This window comes from Chenopodium album, chromosome 8 (genome assembly GCF_948465745.1).
Source record: "Chenopodium album chromosome 8, dcCheAlbu1.1, whole genome shotgun sequence".
NCBI lineage: Eukaryota > Viridiplantae > Streptophyta > Magnoliopsida > Caryophyllales > Amaranthaceae > Chenopodium > Chenopodium album.
The window spans coordinates 61422900-61439412 of NC_137841.1; the positions used below are offsets into that span (position 1 = coordinate 61422900).

Here is a 16513-nt window from a genome sequence, read left to right on the forward strand (position 1 = left end):
CTAGTGAAAATAGTGGTTCATCATGACCTTGAATTACTTGGCTAGAAAACAGAGAGGACAAGGAGCAGAGACACAGGACTTTCATGGTAATAGTAGAAAATCTTAACCCATTGACATCAACAACAGTACTATTTTTCAATTAATCTTCCTCAACTAAATTCAATAATCAATATCAACGACAACCTTGGATTTTAAGCTAGCCAGGGAAACTAGCACGGTCCATAAATGAGTCAAGCCATTATGAAAAGCCAATGCCAAACGCTAAAGCAATGGCATCTACACACTCCACGTGTTTTTGAGGACTTAAAACTAGCTTTGTTCATCACCGGGAAAGGGAGGATGGGGGTAAAGCTACAAAGGTGCAGGGAAGTTTACTCAGCAGTATTCGGTAAACAAAATCAGTCAAATTAAAAAGTTTCGAGTTCAAGAAACCTTGTATATTATGGAAGCAAGAGTACAAGAGGACATAAAAATCAAAATTGTCAAAATGCAAATTCTATAGTAACAACAGTCCTTAAATCAGAACTACTTCTGAGACGAAGCTCAGAACGCGCCTTTTCTAGTCTTCTGCATCTTGGAGTCATTCTTCATTATCTTTCGCAACAAATTAATTGATCCTACATCCAATTTCTGTACGCTCCTAAGAAAAGTTGGGGAAAGGGAGGGGAAGGGGGGTAAGACAATCATGGATAGATAATTATCTGAAACGGTTACAAATACGAGTACTTATTATTTATGCCTAGGCCCTTGAACCCAAGCACCATCAATGGAATCGAGAACTCCAGTCAAGCCATCGTCAACAAAATCACCAATACTTTTTATTTTTCCCTCCTTGGGCTCAACAGGGTACTCCCCTGAAAAACAAGCATAGCAAAAGCTGGGTGAATCGTTACCCAACATTCTCCTCAAGCTATCAATAGACAAAAACGCAAGCGAATCAGACCCAATGTACTCCCTAATTTGCTCCACATCCAACCTATTTGAGATGAGCTCTTCGGAACTAGGAGTATCCACACCATAATAGCAAGAACCAATGATGGGCGGGCAAGCAATCCTCATATGTACCTCTTTTGCACCAGCCTCCTTGATCAATCGAACTATTTTCGATGATGTAGTTCCCCTAACAATCGAGTCATCCACAACCACAACCCTCTTCCCCTCCAAAACAGCCTTCACTGGTGCCAACTTAAGCTTCACACCAAAGTCCCTAATCCTCTGGGAAGGCTCAATAAAAGTTCTACCAACATAATGAGACCTAATCAAACCCTGCTGAAACGGCACACCGGCTTTCTCAGCATACCCAAGAGCAGCAACAACACCAGAATCAGGCACAGCAATGACAACATCACACTCAACCGGCGATTCAGTAGCCAAGATTATACCAAATGCCCGCCTAGACTCATACACAGACCTACCAAAAACAATCGAATTCGGCAACGAAAAGTAAATGTGCTCGAAAATACACTGCTTGGACACAGGATGAGGCATCAAACACAATGACTGAACCCCATCTTTGTCCACAACTAAAACCTCACCAGGATACACTTCCCTCTCATAAGTAGCCTCAATTAAATCAAGTGCACATGTCTCAGAAGCAAAAACAACAGCCCCATTACTCCTCCTACCCATCACAAGCGGCCGAAACCCGAACGGGTCTCGAACCGCCACCAGCTTATCCTCTGTCAAAAACACCATACTATAAGCCCCTTCTAACTGTTCACAAGCATCAACAATCCTCAAAAAAAAGGGTCTAGCTTTAGAAATAGCAATCAAATGAAGAACAACTTCAGTATCAGAACTAGTATTAAAAATTGAACCATTTTCTTCAAGATTTTGTCTCAATGCTTTATAATTAACTAAATTACCATTATGAGCAACACCCACTGAGCCGAACCGGTAACCGGCAACAAAAGGTTGAACATTCTTAAGCATAGAAGACCCAGCAGTCGAATATCGTACATGTCCAATCGTTGATTTTCCCGGTAACTGGTCAAGTTTGGTTTCATTGAAAACCTCTGAAACTAACCCAACTCCAGTAATACTCTGCAAAACGCCGTCGTTTACAGTGACGATTCCAGCACCTTCTTGCCCACGATGTTGTAAAGCATGCAACGCTAAGTAACAGAGACGCGACGCCTCGGAGTCGCCGTAAATTCCGACAACGCCGCATTCTTCGCGGGGTTTGTCATCGGAGACATCGATGAATTTGTCGTCGTTATCTGGGTGTTGATTTTTGGGGGAGAAAAAGGGGGAAATAGGGTTAATGGAGGATTTGAGGGAGGTGGGTTTTTGGGGAGGTGAAAAGGGGGAAAAACAGGGTTTTGAGAGGGTTTTAGAGGAGAGAGAAGAAGGGTGAGGAGAGAGAAAAGTGGGATTTTGGAGAGATGGTGAACGTAAAGCTGTTGACGCCATTGATGAAAGGTTGGAGTTTTGGATGAGAGAGAAAGTGAAGAGAGAGAAAGTGAAGGATTGGTTATGGCGGGCTAGGGTTTTGAGAGAGAAGGGGTGATAAGAGAGGAGTGAGTGGTGGTGTTCGGCTGTAGAGGAGGGAACTCAAATTTGTTTTTGAAACGGTGCGTTTTTGGGTCAGGGGAAGGATTGTGGATGTTGAAACGCTGCGTTTTCAGGGTTTTGTTGTGGGACTTGTGTTGGGCACAATTTATTCCAGAAAATAAGGAAAAAAATATCGGTTAACAAAATAATATCTGGATTTGAATCAACGGAGTACTACGTAATACGGAGTATCTGGTTACAAATGATATAAAGATATTATAATTTTAAAAACAAATAACTTTTTTTTTATTTGACAGCAAATAAAAACTTAGTATGTAAGTTTGATGTTTTCTATGTAGCCTTGTAGGGTTGATAAATTTGTTTAAACTCATTTGAATGTAATGTGATTTTCCTAAAAAATGGAAAGTAAAATAATTGTTTATTGTATTGTATTTTTTATTTTTTAAAAATAGGTATTAATGTCATTCATTTCCGAAAAAAAAAAAATGTCATCTTATTTTTCAAAGATTTTACTAGTCTAATCTACATTGTTACTCCCAATCACATCATGCTCATTAAAAATCACACTTATCGTAATTCAAAAAATAAATACAAGTACAAAAATTGAGTGGCGTTTGATTAGCTTAAGATTTTGAAAAACAAATTTTTTTTTCTTCAAAAGAAATAAATAAATCAATTATTTGATGTAAAAAAAAAAGTAAAAGATACATAGTAACAGTAATAAATGGAGTATAAAACACATTTTCATAATATATACTCCCTCCGTCCCCGAAAGAACGACTCATTTAGGTTGATTATGCAAGTATTAAGAAAGTTAAATAAAAAAAAAAGTTAAAGTATATTGAAAAGATAAATTTACATGGGGTTTGTAAAATGATAGAGAGAGAAAGTAATAAAATTACATGGAAAATCAAATTTTTATATGAGGAAGCTAATTTTGCACAAATATTGTTGCAAATTGGTAGGTGTTTTAATGCAAATGGATCATCCTTTTTGGGACTAAAATTAGGTCAAATGGGTCGTTATTTCGGGGACAGAGGTAGTATTTTTTTTTTTTTTTTTTTTTAATAATACGAGTATTTTCTAAATATATAATCACATATACATTGACTATTGAATCAGCCTATTTAAATGCTAAAAAATAATTTAGCTGACAAATTTTTATTTATTTATTTATTTATTTATTTTTTTTATTTAGGGAAGCTGACAAAAGTTTGTTCAAAAGAATTTGGGGATAATTAATCTTGATTCCAATGATAAATGTCCTCTCTCTCTTTTTCAGGTTGTTCCGTTAGAAGGGGTCGATTCATTTATTGCATGGAGAATAATCAACTAAACGAAATAGTCCTTACATAAATTATACTCCACCCAAAATAGCCGTATAATCTATGCAATTAAATTACATGTACCATTAATATCACCAATTCAAAAATGTCATTTTCAGGAATATTTCCATCATTATCTTTGTAACGCAAAAGAATAAGCACATATCATCACACTTTTTTCTGCCTTTTGGCCTTTGTGTACACTAAACGGCTGTGCAATGTGCATGCAATGCAGCCGTGTTTTATGGGAGTCTTTAACTGAACATTTAAGATTAAATCATCGTTCGAGGGACCCGAAAATATAAAATTATGCTGTTCTTTTGACCACGAAAAAGGATCCTGTAGGTAATGAAAGTGATGAAAAAAGGGATAAATTCTGCGTCAACAGTTTTCCAGAATCGCGTTTCCAGCAAAATGATGTAACTACTTCTGATCTATGGAGTTACGACATCCATGGGGCGAATAGATTCCCCCCTACGACAAAAATAATAACTGAGGGTGTTGTGAAGTGATACATGTTAACGCTTGACCCATTGGAAGCTCTTTCTTGCTTTAGCTTTACCGGGCTTTTTACGCTCCACGACTCTAGGATCTCTTGTCAAAAACCCAGCTGAATTGTGATGCAAAGAATCATTAGATTGTTAGGCAATGAAAACTGCAGAATAAGAATACAATGCCAAAATAATAATGTAATAGGTTAGAAATGCTTTGCAAGTGACTAGGATTCTATACCTTCTCTTAGTGGAGGGCGCAACCCAGGTTCCCAACATTGCAATGCTCTGCTAATCCCTAAACGAATTGCATCAACTTGACCTGTTTCAGACCAAATATTAATTTAGAATTAGTTTTTTTTCTCCTTAGCCAAATAAGTTCAGGGGAAATCAAGTAAAAGTGTAAAACAAAGGTTCTACAAGTTCCATTGAATTCATTTGAGTTTAGATAAGGCTACCCAAGTTCGATTCACAGCTAACATAGGTTTAGACTTTAGATAAGTTCATGCGAAGTATTTAGATAATTTTCCAATTGAAAAGGAACTGGGAAATGGGAATACATGTCAGAAACAAGCAGCCAACATATAGTTTATTGCTAGAGTGCTGCTTTAATAAGCAGCTGTCGTTCACACTTCAGTCAAAACGAAAACTAAACACTCAAAATTGAAAATTCAACTACAATAATTGCTGGAACAAAAACTAGAAAACATATAAGTCCAAAAGGTGGGGAAAAAAACAGTGCAGATAAAGGACATGAACTTCACCAGTGCTTTATTAAAAGATAGAGCACATGACATCAGCATAACCAGCTCAAGGAATTGCAAAACAAACCGACATGAATTACACTTTTCGATTTTTAACTGAGTTAATGCACTACCAAAACAGGAAACTAACAAAAGAAGAGTGAACCAAGCTCCCATGATCCCTCTGCCTTCTGAAACAAGGTGACAGTCAAGATCACAAATGCCTTCGAGCATGTTCAACAGCACTGCTGTAACTCTGTTAGTCTGAACTACTCTAACAACGAGAGCAAGGACAGCAACAAGTAAAACGAGCTCAAATGAATCTCAAAGATTCCCAATGATAATATACTCATAACTTCAAAACCAAGTTTCTTACTCCGTAACTGATGGTCTAACGGCCTTGCCTTTGGTCTCTCACTAACTCACAAATAGACAATAGACATTAAAAGTCCTTTATCATTTACATGGAATAGTACATTATATTAGAAAATTTTACAGAATGACCTTGATGTTAAGCAAAGTGGTCAATTGACCTTGATTTTTTATAAATATACTTGGGTTATGGAATTCCCTAAATGATGACAGAAGGGTAACAGTAAGTAATCCTCTCCCATCTTCTTAAAGCTAAATAAATAGATTATATCATATGAAAATAAAAAGAAAGGCAAGAAAATACAAAATATACCTCTCCTTTTTATACTTTCTCTCACCAAGATCTTGAAGGCTCTATTTTTCCATTTGCCACCGCATAGTGCAGCCCTCTACCCATATGGTAAGACGAACGATTATTGCTCCAATATAATAGGTGACAGTATAGATTTAATTCCTAAGAGAATTTATAAGCCCTACTTGGGTAGTCTTCAAGATCGTATACAACTTTGGAAAACTTCTGCCCAAAATGTACTTTTTCACTCTTTGTCAGCAGAAACTCTTGGTCTATGAAGTGATTTTGTAAAACAAATTACACATGATAAAATTAAAAACACTTAACATAGGAAGGCAATCAATCACATATACTCGCTCCACAGATGTATAAAGAATTTGTGCATGTCCTAAGGGGGCAGAGCTAGTGTGGTTTGGCAAATCTTTCCAGCTTAAACAACTTTAAGAAAAACATGACAGTAGAAAATCAGCCCCAATAATATAACCTGGCCTACACTTTTACCTCAATCCATACAAAGTATTTGGTTGAGAAAAATCATAATCATTATCCCAGCAATTCAAATCATAATCTTTCCCTGGCGGGTGAAGGTCAGATGATGCATGCAGCCTTTTTGATGATAATGTACGCCTTGCACTGCGATGCACAAAGGCTGTTTTGCTTAAACCCTTACTTTTAGTGCTTTGACTAACTTCAGCCATACAAAGTTAGTTGAGCTATTTTGATCTAATATTTCCAATAGCCTAAAGTAGTAACATTACCATTTTGCCAAATGCCAACAAAATTTCATTCAGCTTCATCTTAAACAAACTTAGAGTGAGGCTAAATACAAAACCCTAGGATGTTTAATGTTGTAGCTATTTTTAAGCATGGATATTGTTATTTCCCCTTCTATTCCCAGCACTTCAGGTGCTTAATATGCAAAGCGTCAAAGCCACATAACAGTTAATAGTGAGCTAAGAAACCATCCTTTCCAATGATATTCTACAAGCTGAGGAATTAGCATCAGGGCTAAACTTATCAAGAGAGAGGTGAAAGAAACTGACGGTCAGGGGTGATTCATTCATAATTTCGCTACTTAAGTGACAACGGGAAGACCATATTTGATGGAGAGGCATGCAAAACTTGCTACATAGGAGAGAACCAGGTACAGCATGTTACAAGGAGAGACAAAATTTCATAGGGAAAAAAATGAACTACTGTGTCAGGTTAGGTATAACTGTATAAAATTTGCTTTGATCCTTTTGTTTAGATGCATGACATACATCTCTTCAAAGTGATCATAGGCAATGATATAATTAATAAAATTCCATTCTTTAATATCCATCAGCTGATCAGCATCAATCCTTCTTCCCTCAGAACCTCATTTGAATAACAATTAAATAATCAGCTGCCGCCACATAATTACATACTATAACCAACACTAGTTAAATACTTGGTTTAATATACTCTACAAGTCTAGTATATAAAAAATATCATTCAGTAAATAATTAGCAAGCTAGCTGTTAAGACTTGCTGCTTTTCCTACTAACCATTATTACCATCCTTGTTACTCACAACCATTACACTCCATCCATGCATAACCTTTTTATTCCTGAATATTCTTATGTGTTTTACACAAACAAAAGCACCAAACAGCATTGATCAAAAAATTTCTTACTCTCATCAGTCTTTCCATCTACACCTCAATACCTATACACCACAATACATAGCAAATCTTATAGCTATACTTGGATGTTCTTCATTATTTCTCAAGTTTTAGCAATTTCTATAGAACAACCCGTAAAACCATGTGCATGGTACAACCAAGACTATTCTCTTGGCTAATCTACTCAATTAGGAGAGTTCCAAATGAGTAGATGTGTCCAAAGTTAACCTTGGTTGTACCATGCACATGGTACAACTATTGTATTTTCACACCTATGTTACGGTACTCATGTCCGACACGGATATGTGTCCAAGTATCCTACTCGGCTATTTAGTGAAAAAATTCTATAATTTGAACTAAAATGAAGTGTTCGAGTGTCAAGAGTCCGACACGGGTACTTAAGGTATAATGAAGAATCCAAGTAACATAGATTATCACTATCTTGTCCCTTGCTTATTAATTCTACCGCATTTACTTTTGACATCAAACACATAATCAACTTTGACCTTCTTTAGTTGATAATACCAAAGGAATAACACAACTATGTGTGATCTTGTTAGGCTTGACTCCATAGATATATTTTCAATTCATCAAATTCCTCTAACAATCTTTAATAATAGAAAATTATTGATACTAAAGGAGAAAGTTGTGTGATGGAACACGTTACAAGTCAACAGGGTAGAACTATAAGTAAATAAAGTAAGTAATTATCAACAACAACGCTCAAAAAACCTCTTACAGCCAAACCCAAACCCTAGAAATTCCATGTGATTACAACAAAACAAACACAAGACAAAGTGATCCTCCGTCGCCTTGTCGCCTCATCTAGACCAGACCATCCTTATCTCCAAAGAGGAAAATAACACCCTAATCTGTCTATTGAGGCCAACTTGCAACTATCTTTAAGAGCTAGCCACATAATATGGCAAGCCTGAAGGGGAAAAAAGTCCCTGATATGAAGGTGCCTTCAGGACACATTCATAACATCTATTTTTATATTTTGATATATTAGATTAATATTGAAATTTCTTTTCTTGTGTAGTCATCAACTCATCATGTAGCAATCTCCTAAAACTATAGCTCTTGTTCTTACTTAGTCATTGACATCAATTGTGGCTTATATCGAGGGTTAATAATTTAATACTAAACTATCTTTTTAACACACATGATACATCATCCCCTGTAACAAATTAACCATACTAGAAAAATAATTACATACTCCAGCATATGATGACCAAAAAGTGGAACTCTTTCCTCTTTTGGTATGGTTGAAGAACAGACCACTAACCCTCAATTACAAGTGGACTTAGTACCCAAGTGAGTTGGATAATGAACACTACCTTAAATTTAAATCAAAGAATATATTTATTCATTTAAGCACTAAGAGTTGGGCCCCAACCGCACTAACTCTTCTACAAACTTGAAGTAGCCATAATAAGTCAAATCATTGTCACAGTTGTTGAAAGGTGTCAACATCACCAACTAGACTCTGTCTGGCAAGACAGAAGGTACAGAGTGAAGAAAGAAATAAGAAAATTAATAAAAGAACAGAGCAAGACTATAAAAAGAAACCCTGTAATTAGTATAGATAAAATTTCGACAACACAGCCTAACACTAACCACTATATTGAAATTTATTTGATCCTTACATGCTCATTTTCCAGTCAACACGTGAAAATGGGCATTAGATATTGCCTATTATCTTCTTAACCCCCAAAGAAACAGTCTAGCAATCTAGCATACGATTCTAGTAGTATTTCTACATTGTGGGCATTGCAATAAAAGATGATTTATCATTCCATGACTTTCAAAAACAAATTTCGAAAGGGTGTTTCAATCAAATGATACTTGAGAATACATCTACATATAAATACCTTTGGCTAAGAGATTGTTCGTCATCATTTTTTGTTTCCAGTTTTCAATTTTCAATTTTTTGAAAACTAAAAACAAAAATATGACAACCAAAAAAAGTAATTATTACTTTTCAGTTATGAGTATTCAAAACTAACATGATTTGTACAGGTATAGCTAGTTTTAAGTTCAAAATACAACTTATATATCTTTTAAAATCTATAGAACAAAAACAAGAAACCAGCAATGGTGCTGAACGTGCCCTAAACAACTAATAATATTTTTATCCAATATAATACATGAAAAGAAACAAACACAATTGTAAGGGTACATATTTCCCTCTTTAACAATTCAAGTCTCTTTTTAGTGGCTTTTGTACAGCTGGGGTCAAGTTTTAGTCTTTGGGCGATACTAGGCACTTTCTTGAAAAATCAATTAAAATTTATTCTTAGCCCTCCCTTTGTACATGGGGCAACATCCCCTTGGTGACATCTACATCTCCTCCACCATTCCATTCCAAAGAAATTGTCATTAAGGGTTAGATATTTAGATTCAATGAGCGGGCATTAACAAATAGTATGATATAAGTGGGACCAGAGCAAATAAAATTGGGTAAATAAGCATTCATCAGCCAAAGAGAACAAAAAGGTGGACAATTTCTATGAGATAGAGGGAGAAAAGTTCTATTTAAGAATCAAATTGATAACTCCTTAGAAAGATATAGATAAGCACATCCGCAACATTTATCTTTAAATTTTAGAAAAAACTCAAAGCTCTTTTGAAGTTCCCTTTTAAATTTTAAAGCCAAACCAAAACTATGAAATTTTATATCAATGATATTGAGAAAGTCTCCACCTTTAAGATTATGGACATTTCAAAAGACAATATGCTATGCAGACCCAATTCAATAGGTAAAGCACATCATACAGATCCAAAGCTAACACATTACTAGCCAATTGCTAGTCTAAAAACATCAATTGATCTAAAACAGTCAATAATCAAATTGTGGGAATCCACCATATACATGTTTTTAGCAGAATCTTATACCACTATATTCCAGCGTACATTTGATAATAATAGCTCTTATTAAATTCAGATACTGATATCACAAGGTCAATGAAGTGTTGAGATTTCCTTAATTCATAGTTAAAAAGCAACCCAAATCATATAAATTGGGCGAAGAGGGTAAAGAAAAGCTAACCTGTGGTACCACCTCCTTTCACAGTGCATTTGATGTCCCAAAGACCTAATGTCTTTGTCTCAGCAAATGGTCGAAGAAGAGCTGCACGATGATCAAGCATTGGGAAATAGACATCAAACATCTTGTCATTAATCAAAAAACTTCCCTCGCCAGGTTGAATCCAAACTCGAGCTATACTGCACTTTCTCCTTCCTGTCCCATAAGCTCTTCCTTTCTCATCCACTTGTCTAACCCTTGCCTTTGCAGCTTCCTCCTGCTTCTGAAGCTCCAATTCATATCTCGATGATTTTCTAAAAGTCTTTTCATAACGCTCATCTTCTATTTGTGTCAAAGGAGGCAGTCCATCAATATCTTGGAAATTTTTCAAGGCAATCAAGCTATCCAGCATTGCATCAGTGATTCCAGATGCAGCAACGAGGTCACCAAAAGCACGGTTTGGACCTGAACAAAGCAACATAGACTTCAATACCATAAACAACAAAACAGAAAAAGCTGCTTCTCTAAATCTGCGGGACGATAGGGACACAAAATGGCAGATCTTGACATTGAAATCAGATAGCATTAAAGTGAAACAGGAAGAGAACCAGAAAGACATATATAACTAGGGGTACAGGTGATCTAAATCATCCCAAGTTATGTTCAATCTACAACAAAAAAGATAACTTTGGCATGAAATATATCTCTTAAGATTTAAGAACCACCCAACTTTATTAATATAACCTTCTAACTACAACAAAATGCATCCAAGTGTTGAGATAAGGTCAGTTCACAAAAATTGTTTGTTACTTGTTAACACAAGAAACCCACAGATGTAAAAACCTCAATTTCAATTTACATGGCATCTCTCTATCACTAGATGCAAATAACAGAAAAGGTAGACAAGTTCCAACAAACAAGCAATAAGCCAAGCCAGAACATTGTCAGTGAGTGTTAATTTTTCAATTGTTAGAAAAGACAGTTCCTTTAATCTCTTTAATCTTGGTTAGTTTATTCCTCAATTTTGCACTCAATGCCCTAATGTGTCCTGCTAACTATTTTTTTTTTTTTTTTTTTTTTTAAAATTTTGAGAAAGTGCTAGCTATTATCTTTCCCTCCCTAACCAAGTCCCTACTTCACCTCTCCCCCCCCCCCCCCCTTCCACCCAAATCTTTTTTACAACATATTCCAAGATCAAATTATTTTTACAACATATTCCAAGATCAAATTGTTTTAACAACATATTCTAAGATCAGGAATTTCTTTCCCCGACCAGGTAAATGGCAAGGTGACGTATGTGCATACGGAAATTGGTTTTGATTCGCTTTTATCTAAACGAAATCTAGTGTATAACAGCCTAAGCAGGAATCATCTTTTAATAATTCAGCAATTTTGACGGCATTCCACAGAGCATTGGTCTATCATTTGCATTTAGAAGCTTCAATAACCAAATTAACTATCAACCTCGACTATCGGCTGCAGGTACATCCCTTACAAGAATACTTTATTAGAGGCATTGAGGATAGATGAATTGAGACATCAGGAAATTGAAACAGTCCCTCCTATGTATCTAGTATGTGTATCTACATTGCAATAGAAATTGATAAACACACTTTGACATCAAAATAAAAAACTTACAGAAACTTTAATAGAACACAAGGAATAATATACAATCATACAGATCAACTGAAAAATAAAGGTAAAAAATTCACCTTTAAGGACTTCCATGAGAGCTTGTTCTTCCTTCTCAAGCTCTAATTTCTGAGCAGCACTCACCATTTCCCTCTCCTCCACAGTCCCATCACTTCTTCCCTCACCTCGAACACCGCCTTCGAGCCCGAACAGATCCTCCCCCCTCTCCTCCTCCCCTAATTTCCATGGCTGAAACCCCGGCGACGGCGACACCCTCTCACCACCCACCCCACCACTCTCTCCCCCATCAAACTCATCAAACACACCTCCATCACCACCATCCCCACTTTCTCCAACAACCCATGATTGTTCTTGAGAAACCCTCGAATCTCTCCTCACTTCCTCCTTATCCCCCGTCAAATTCCCTTCATGGGTACTAAAAAAATCATCTAAATTACTCGTTTCTGAGCCGATTTTCCATAAATCTGAAGTGGGTTTTTCCCCATTTCCATTTTCACCGTTGCTGGAGAAATAGTGACTGTGATTGATGAAATTGGTCGATTGGAATTTAGGGATTTGAGGGGATTGAACAGGAGGGTGGGAACGAGGTGAAAGAGTGATAGAAAGGTGTCGGAGTTGCCGAGAATGGATTGCAATGAAGCGTGAGAGCATTGCTCTAGTATGAGGGTTTAACAAGGGTTTCTAAAGCTTTTCAACAATATATGAGTATGAAAATTTGGAGTAGCGTTGAAACTTAAAAGGAGGTGATGTTCTTGTTGTATGTAAGTTGGCTAGAGTGCAACACCATATTCAGGAACGATCGAAATGAGGTTGTTTACCCATTGAGAGTTTGAGACTTTGAGAGAGGTCGATAAGAGTCTATTAGCAAGTCCGTTAAGCTAGTAAATGGGTCGTTTTATTTGGATTTTTTGGTGTTTTACCTGATTCACCCTTTGGATTAATCGGGATTTGGGGATCAGTTCTGGGTGGTTAGGTTCTAGTCCCCTCCCAATTGTTGTTGCGGGGGATCGAACATAGGTTCTCCCTACCAAGTGTAATCCCAATCACCACTACACCAACACCCAATTGGTTTCGTTTTATTTGGATTTGGGTGAAAATGATGAATAAACCTTAGGTTATATTGATTAATGAGTAAATGACAAATATTACGAGTAATTTTTATTTTAAACAATAGCGTAAGTTTGGATGGTGCAATAATCAATCAATACCAATATATCAATCTATATATATATTATTAAAACTCATGGCCAAACATGTTATTTTGTCATGTGTCACCAATTTTGCCATTTGGCATATGATGTGACACCACATCATACCAGTCCATAAATAATTGTAAAGCTCCATGCATTAATATTAATGTTTAGTTTAATTGAAAAACTTTTTTCATATGCATAACACCGTATTTAAATTTCCCTTGGAATGTAACTCATAAATAATTGCACAATAATAAAATTTGTAAGAAATTAAAAATTAGGAAAATTTGAATTTTGGTACCTCGAATATGGGGGTAATTGAATTTTCATACCCGTTTAAAATTTATTTTTAAATTGGTACCTCCAAAAACACATAACTGTAGCTTTCAGTACCTCCGTCCATGTCCGTTAAGTTTTCCGTTAATGGGGTCAATTATCTAATTATTTAATAATTTAAATTACTAAAAGAAAAAAGAAAAAACATTTTTAAATTAAAAATTTTTTTAAAAAAAACTTTAAAAATTAAAAAAAACCACCAGCCACGCTTCTCTCCTTATACTGGCCAACGGCGACCACCAAGCCACAGCAGCTGCCGCCGCGACCAGGCACGAAGCCCAGCCACAACAGCTGCCGCCGCGGCCAGGCAGGGGTGCCCATAAAACCACCACCCAGAAACCCACCACACCCCACCACCCATGAACCCCCGAAACCCACAACCCCACCACCCACAACCCACGAACCCAGAAACCCACCACCCACGAACCCCGAAACCCCAAACGAACCACCTATCACCACAAAACGAACCACCTTTCACCACAAAACGAACCACCTTATCTGAAAACCACCACATCGCCGCGGCCAGGAACGAGGAAGGGAGGGTAGACGGTGGGTGGTTGCGCTAGGGTTTCGGGGAAGGGGAAAACGGAGAAGGAAAGGGAAAGGGAGGGGGTGGGGTGCCGCGGCCAGGAACGAGGAAGGAGGGAAGATGGTGGTGGTTACGCTAGGGTTTCGAGGAAGGGGAAAACAGGGAGGGAAAGGGAAGAGGTGGTCGGCGCCGGTGCCAGGGGAATTCGGCCACCAACAGCCGGAAGTCGGCGCTGGTGGCAGTGGTTGATTTTTTTTTTATTATTTTTTAAGTTTTTTTTTTATATAAAATGTTTCTTCTTTTTTTTTAATAAATTAAATTATTAAATAATTAGATAATGGGCCCCACTAACGGAAAACTTAACGGAACTGGATGGAGGTACTAAAATCTACAGTTTTGTGTTTTTGAAGGTACCAATTTAAAAATAAATTTTAAACGGGTACGAAAATTCAATTACCCCCATATTCGAGGTACCAAAATCCAAATTTTCCTAAAAATTATTCCCTTTTTTTGTGCATTAATTAATAAATTGTAATTATACAATAAAGGATTTGATTTATATATACATATATTACAATTGTGATTATTTTTACAAAAAAAAAATATTACAATCGTGCTTATAGAATTTTTTTTTTTTTTTTTTTTTTTTTTTTTGTGCATTATTAAGTACGTAGTGTATATATTGACATCAAATTTATAAAGATTTGATTTATCAATTTTTTTTAACAACAAATTAATTGATTTATTATTTACCCTATATTTATTAATGCAAAAAAATATTTTTATAGTCAAAACATCTCATACAAATAACAAACTACTTAAACTATCATGTAATCACCCGTAATTTTGTGAAATTTAAAATTATATTTTAACATATTTATGTGAATATTTAATTATGATTATTTACTTACATAATTTATTTTACTACGATTTAAGCAAATAAGTTTGATGTTTATAAAATTAATAAAATTATTTCATTAAATTATTTCACTACCCATAATTATTATGCGAGTCCAACCCATTAATTACTAAGCCTATTCTTTTTTTAAAACCCACTCATTTTAAGCCCAATTAATAATCCTAGTTTTATTATAACTAGGAAACCCAAGCCCATACTAATAAAACCCTCAAGCCCTACTTTCTCTCTTCCAATTCTACGTAAAAGTTAAAAAAAAAAAAAAAAAAAAAAATACAAGTTCTACCTCATCCCTACTATTCACGCCAACCAAGAAACCCAAGCCCACTTTACTAATAAAACCCTCAAGCGTGTTATGTATAAAATGGGGTTCTGTGATAGTTGGGTTCGAAGGATTATGGATTGTCTCTCGAGTGTCTCGTCTGCCTTCAAAATAAACGGGTCTATCTCTGGTTCAGTTATTCCTTCGAGGGGCTTACGTCAAGGGGATCCTATGTCACCTTACTTATTCCTTATTATTGCTGATGCATTTTCATCTCTGATATCTAAGCCTGCTTCGAAAAATTTGATTCATGGCGCGAGGATTTGCAAGGGCGCCCCCAGAGTGTCTCATTTATTTTTTGCAAATGACAGTTTATTATTCGCGAAGGCAACTATTAGTAAATGCTCGGTTATAGCTGACATCATCAGCCATTATGAAAGGGCATCCAGACAAAGTGTCAATTTGACAAAACATGTGTCGCCTTCAGTAAGTGTGTTAGTGTTGATCGGCGAAAGGAGATTGTTGATATTTTGGGGGTGCGAGAAGTTGAAAAGCATGAAAAATACTTGGGATTACCGACTATTATTGGAAAGTCGAAAAAAGCCCTTTTTGCAAGTATTAAGGAGAGAATTTGGTGGAAAATTCGAGGATGGAGGGAGAAACTTTTATCTAGACCCGAGAAAGAGGTATTGATTAAGGTTGTAGCTCAAGCGATTCCTACTTATATGATGAGAATTTTTAGAGTCCTGGATGGCCTTATAGATGAAATCCATTCTCTATTGGCTCGGTTTTGGTGGAATACATCGGACACAAATAGGAAAATGGATTGGCATAGTTGGGAGTCGTTGTGTAGACCGAAAGCTATGGGTGGCATGGGCTTTAGAGACCTCAAAGTGTTCAATCAAGCTTTGTTGGCAAAGCAAATGTGGAGACTATATAGTAATCTGAATTCGCTGCTCCTTGCTATCCTTAAGGCTCGATATTTTAAAAATAGCTCTCTTTTGGAGGCTTATAGGGGGTATGACCCAAGCTACTCTTGGAGAAGCTTTTGGGGATCTAAATCGTTACTTCTGGAGGGCCTTAAATGGAGGGTAGGGAATGAATCTGACATAAGGGTATAGCTGGATACTTGGTTACCTGCTGAGAATGTTATTCCTGCTAGGGCTGTTCAATTTCGGATATCCAATCCGATCCGATCCGAAAATTCGAATATC

At 36.3% G+C, this 16513-nt stretch overlaps 1 protein-coding gene and 1 pseudogene across 1 annotated transcript; both read right to left on the reverse strand.

The window, feature by feature from the left end:
* Positions 1-422: 422 nt before the first annotated feature.
* LOC145641924 (amidophosphoribosyltransferase, chloroplastic pseudogene) lies at positions 423-2530 on the reverse strand (annotated as a pseudogene).
* A 1399-nt stretch (positions 2531-3929) lies between these two features.
* LOC145641925 (small ribosomal subunit protein uS9m-like) lies at positions 3930-12914 on the reverse strand. The gene is made up of 4 exons (XM_081692957.1): positions 12123-12914; positions 10435-10875; positions 4572-4652; positions 3930-4449 (listed from the first exon to the last, which is right to left on the reverse strand). Exons 1-4 carry the CDS (start codon positions 12712-12714, stop codon positions 4358-4360), a joined length of 1206 nt encoding a protein of 401 aa, XP_081549083.1. The 5' UTR covers positions 12715-12914; the 3' UTR covers positions 3930-4357.
* Between the last annotated feature and the right edge of the window lie 3599 nt (positions 12915-16513).

What these genes read in the sequence shown, in the direction of transcription:
- LOC145641925 (XM_081692957.1), bottom strand. Translation starts at nt 12,714, where the DNA reads ATGCTCTCACGCTTCATTGCAATCCATTCTCGGCAACTCCGACACCTT. An exon ending in GAAAGGAGGTGGTACCACAG is followed by an intron (nt 4,653 to 10,434) that starts GTTAGCTTTTCT and finishes GGTCTGAAACAG; the next exon opens with GTCAAGTTGATGCAATTCGT. An exon ending in GCGCCCTCCACTAAGAGAAG is followed by an intron (nt 4,450 to 4,571) that starts GTATAGAATCCT and finishes ATCACAATTCAG; the next exon opens with CTGGGTTTTTGACAAGAGAT.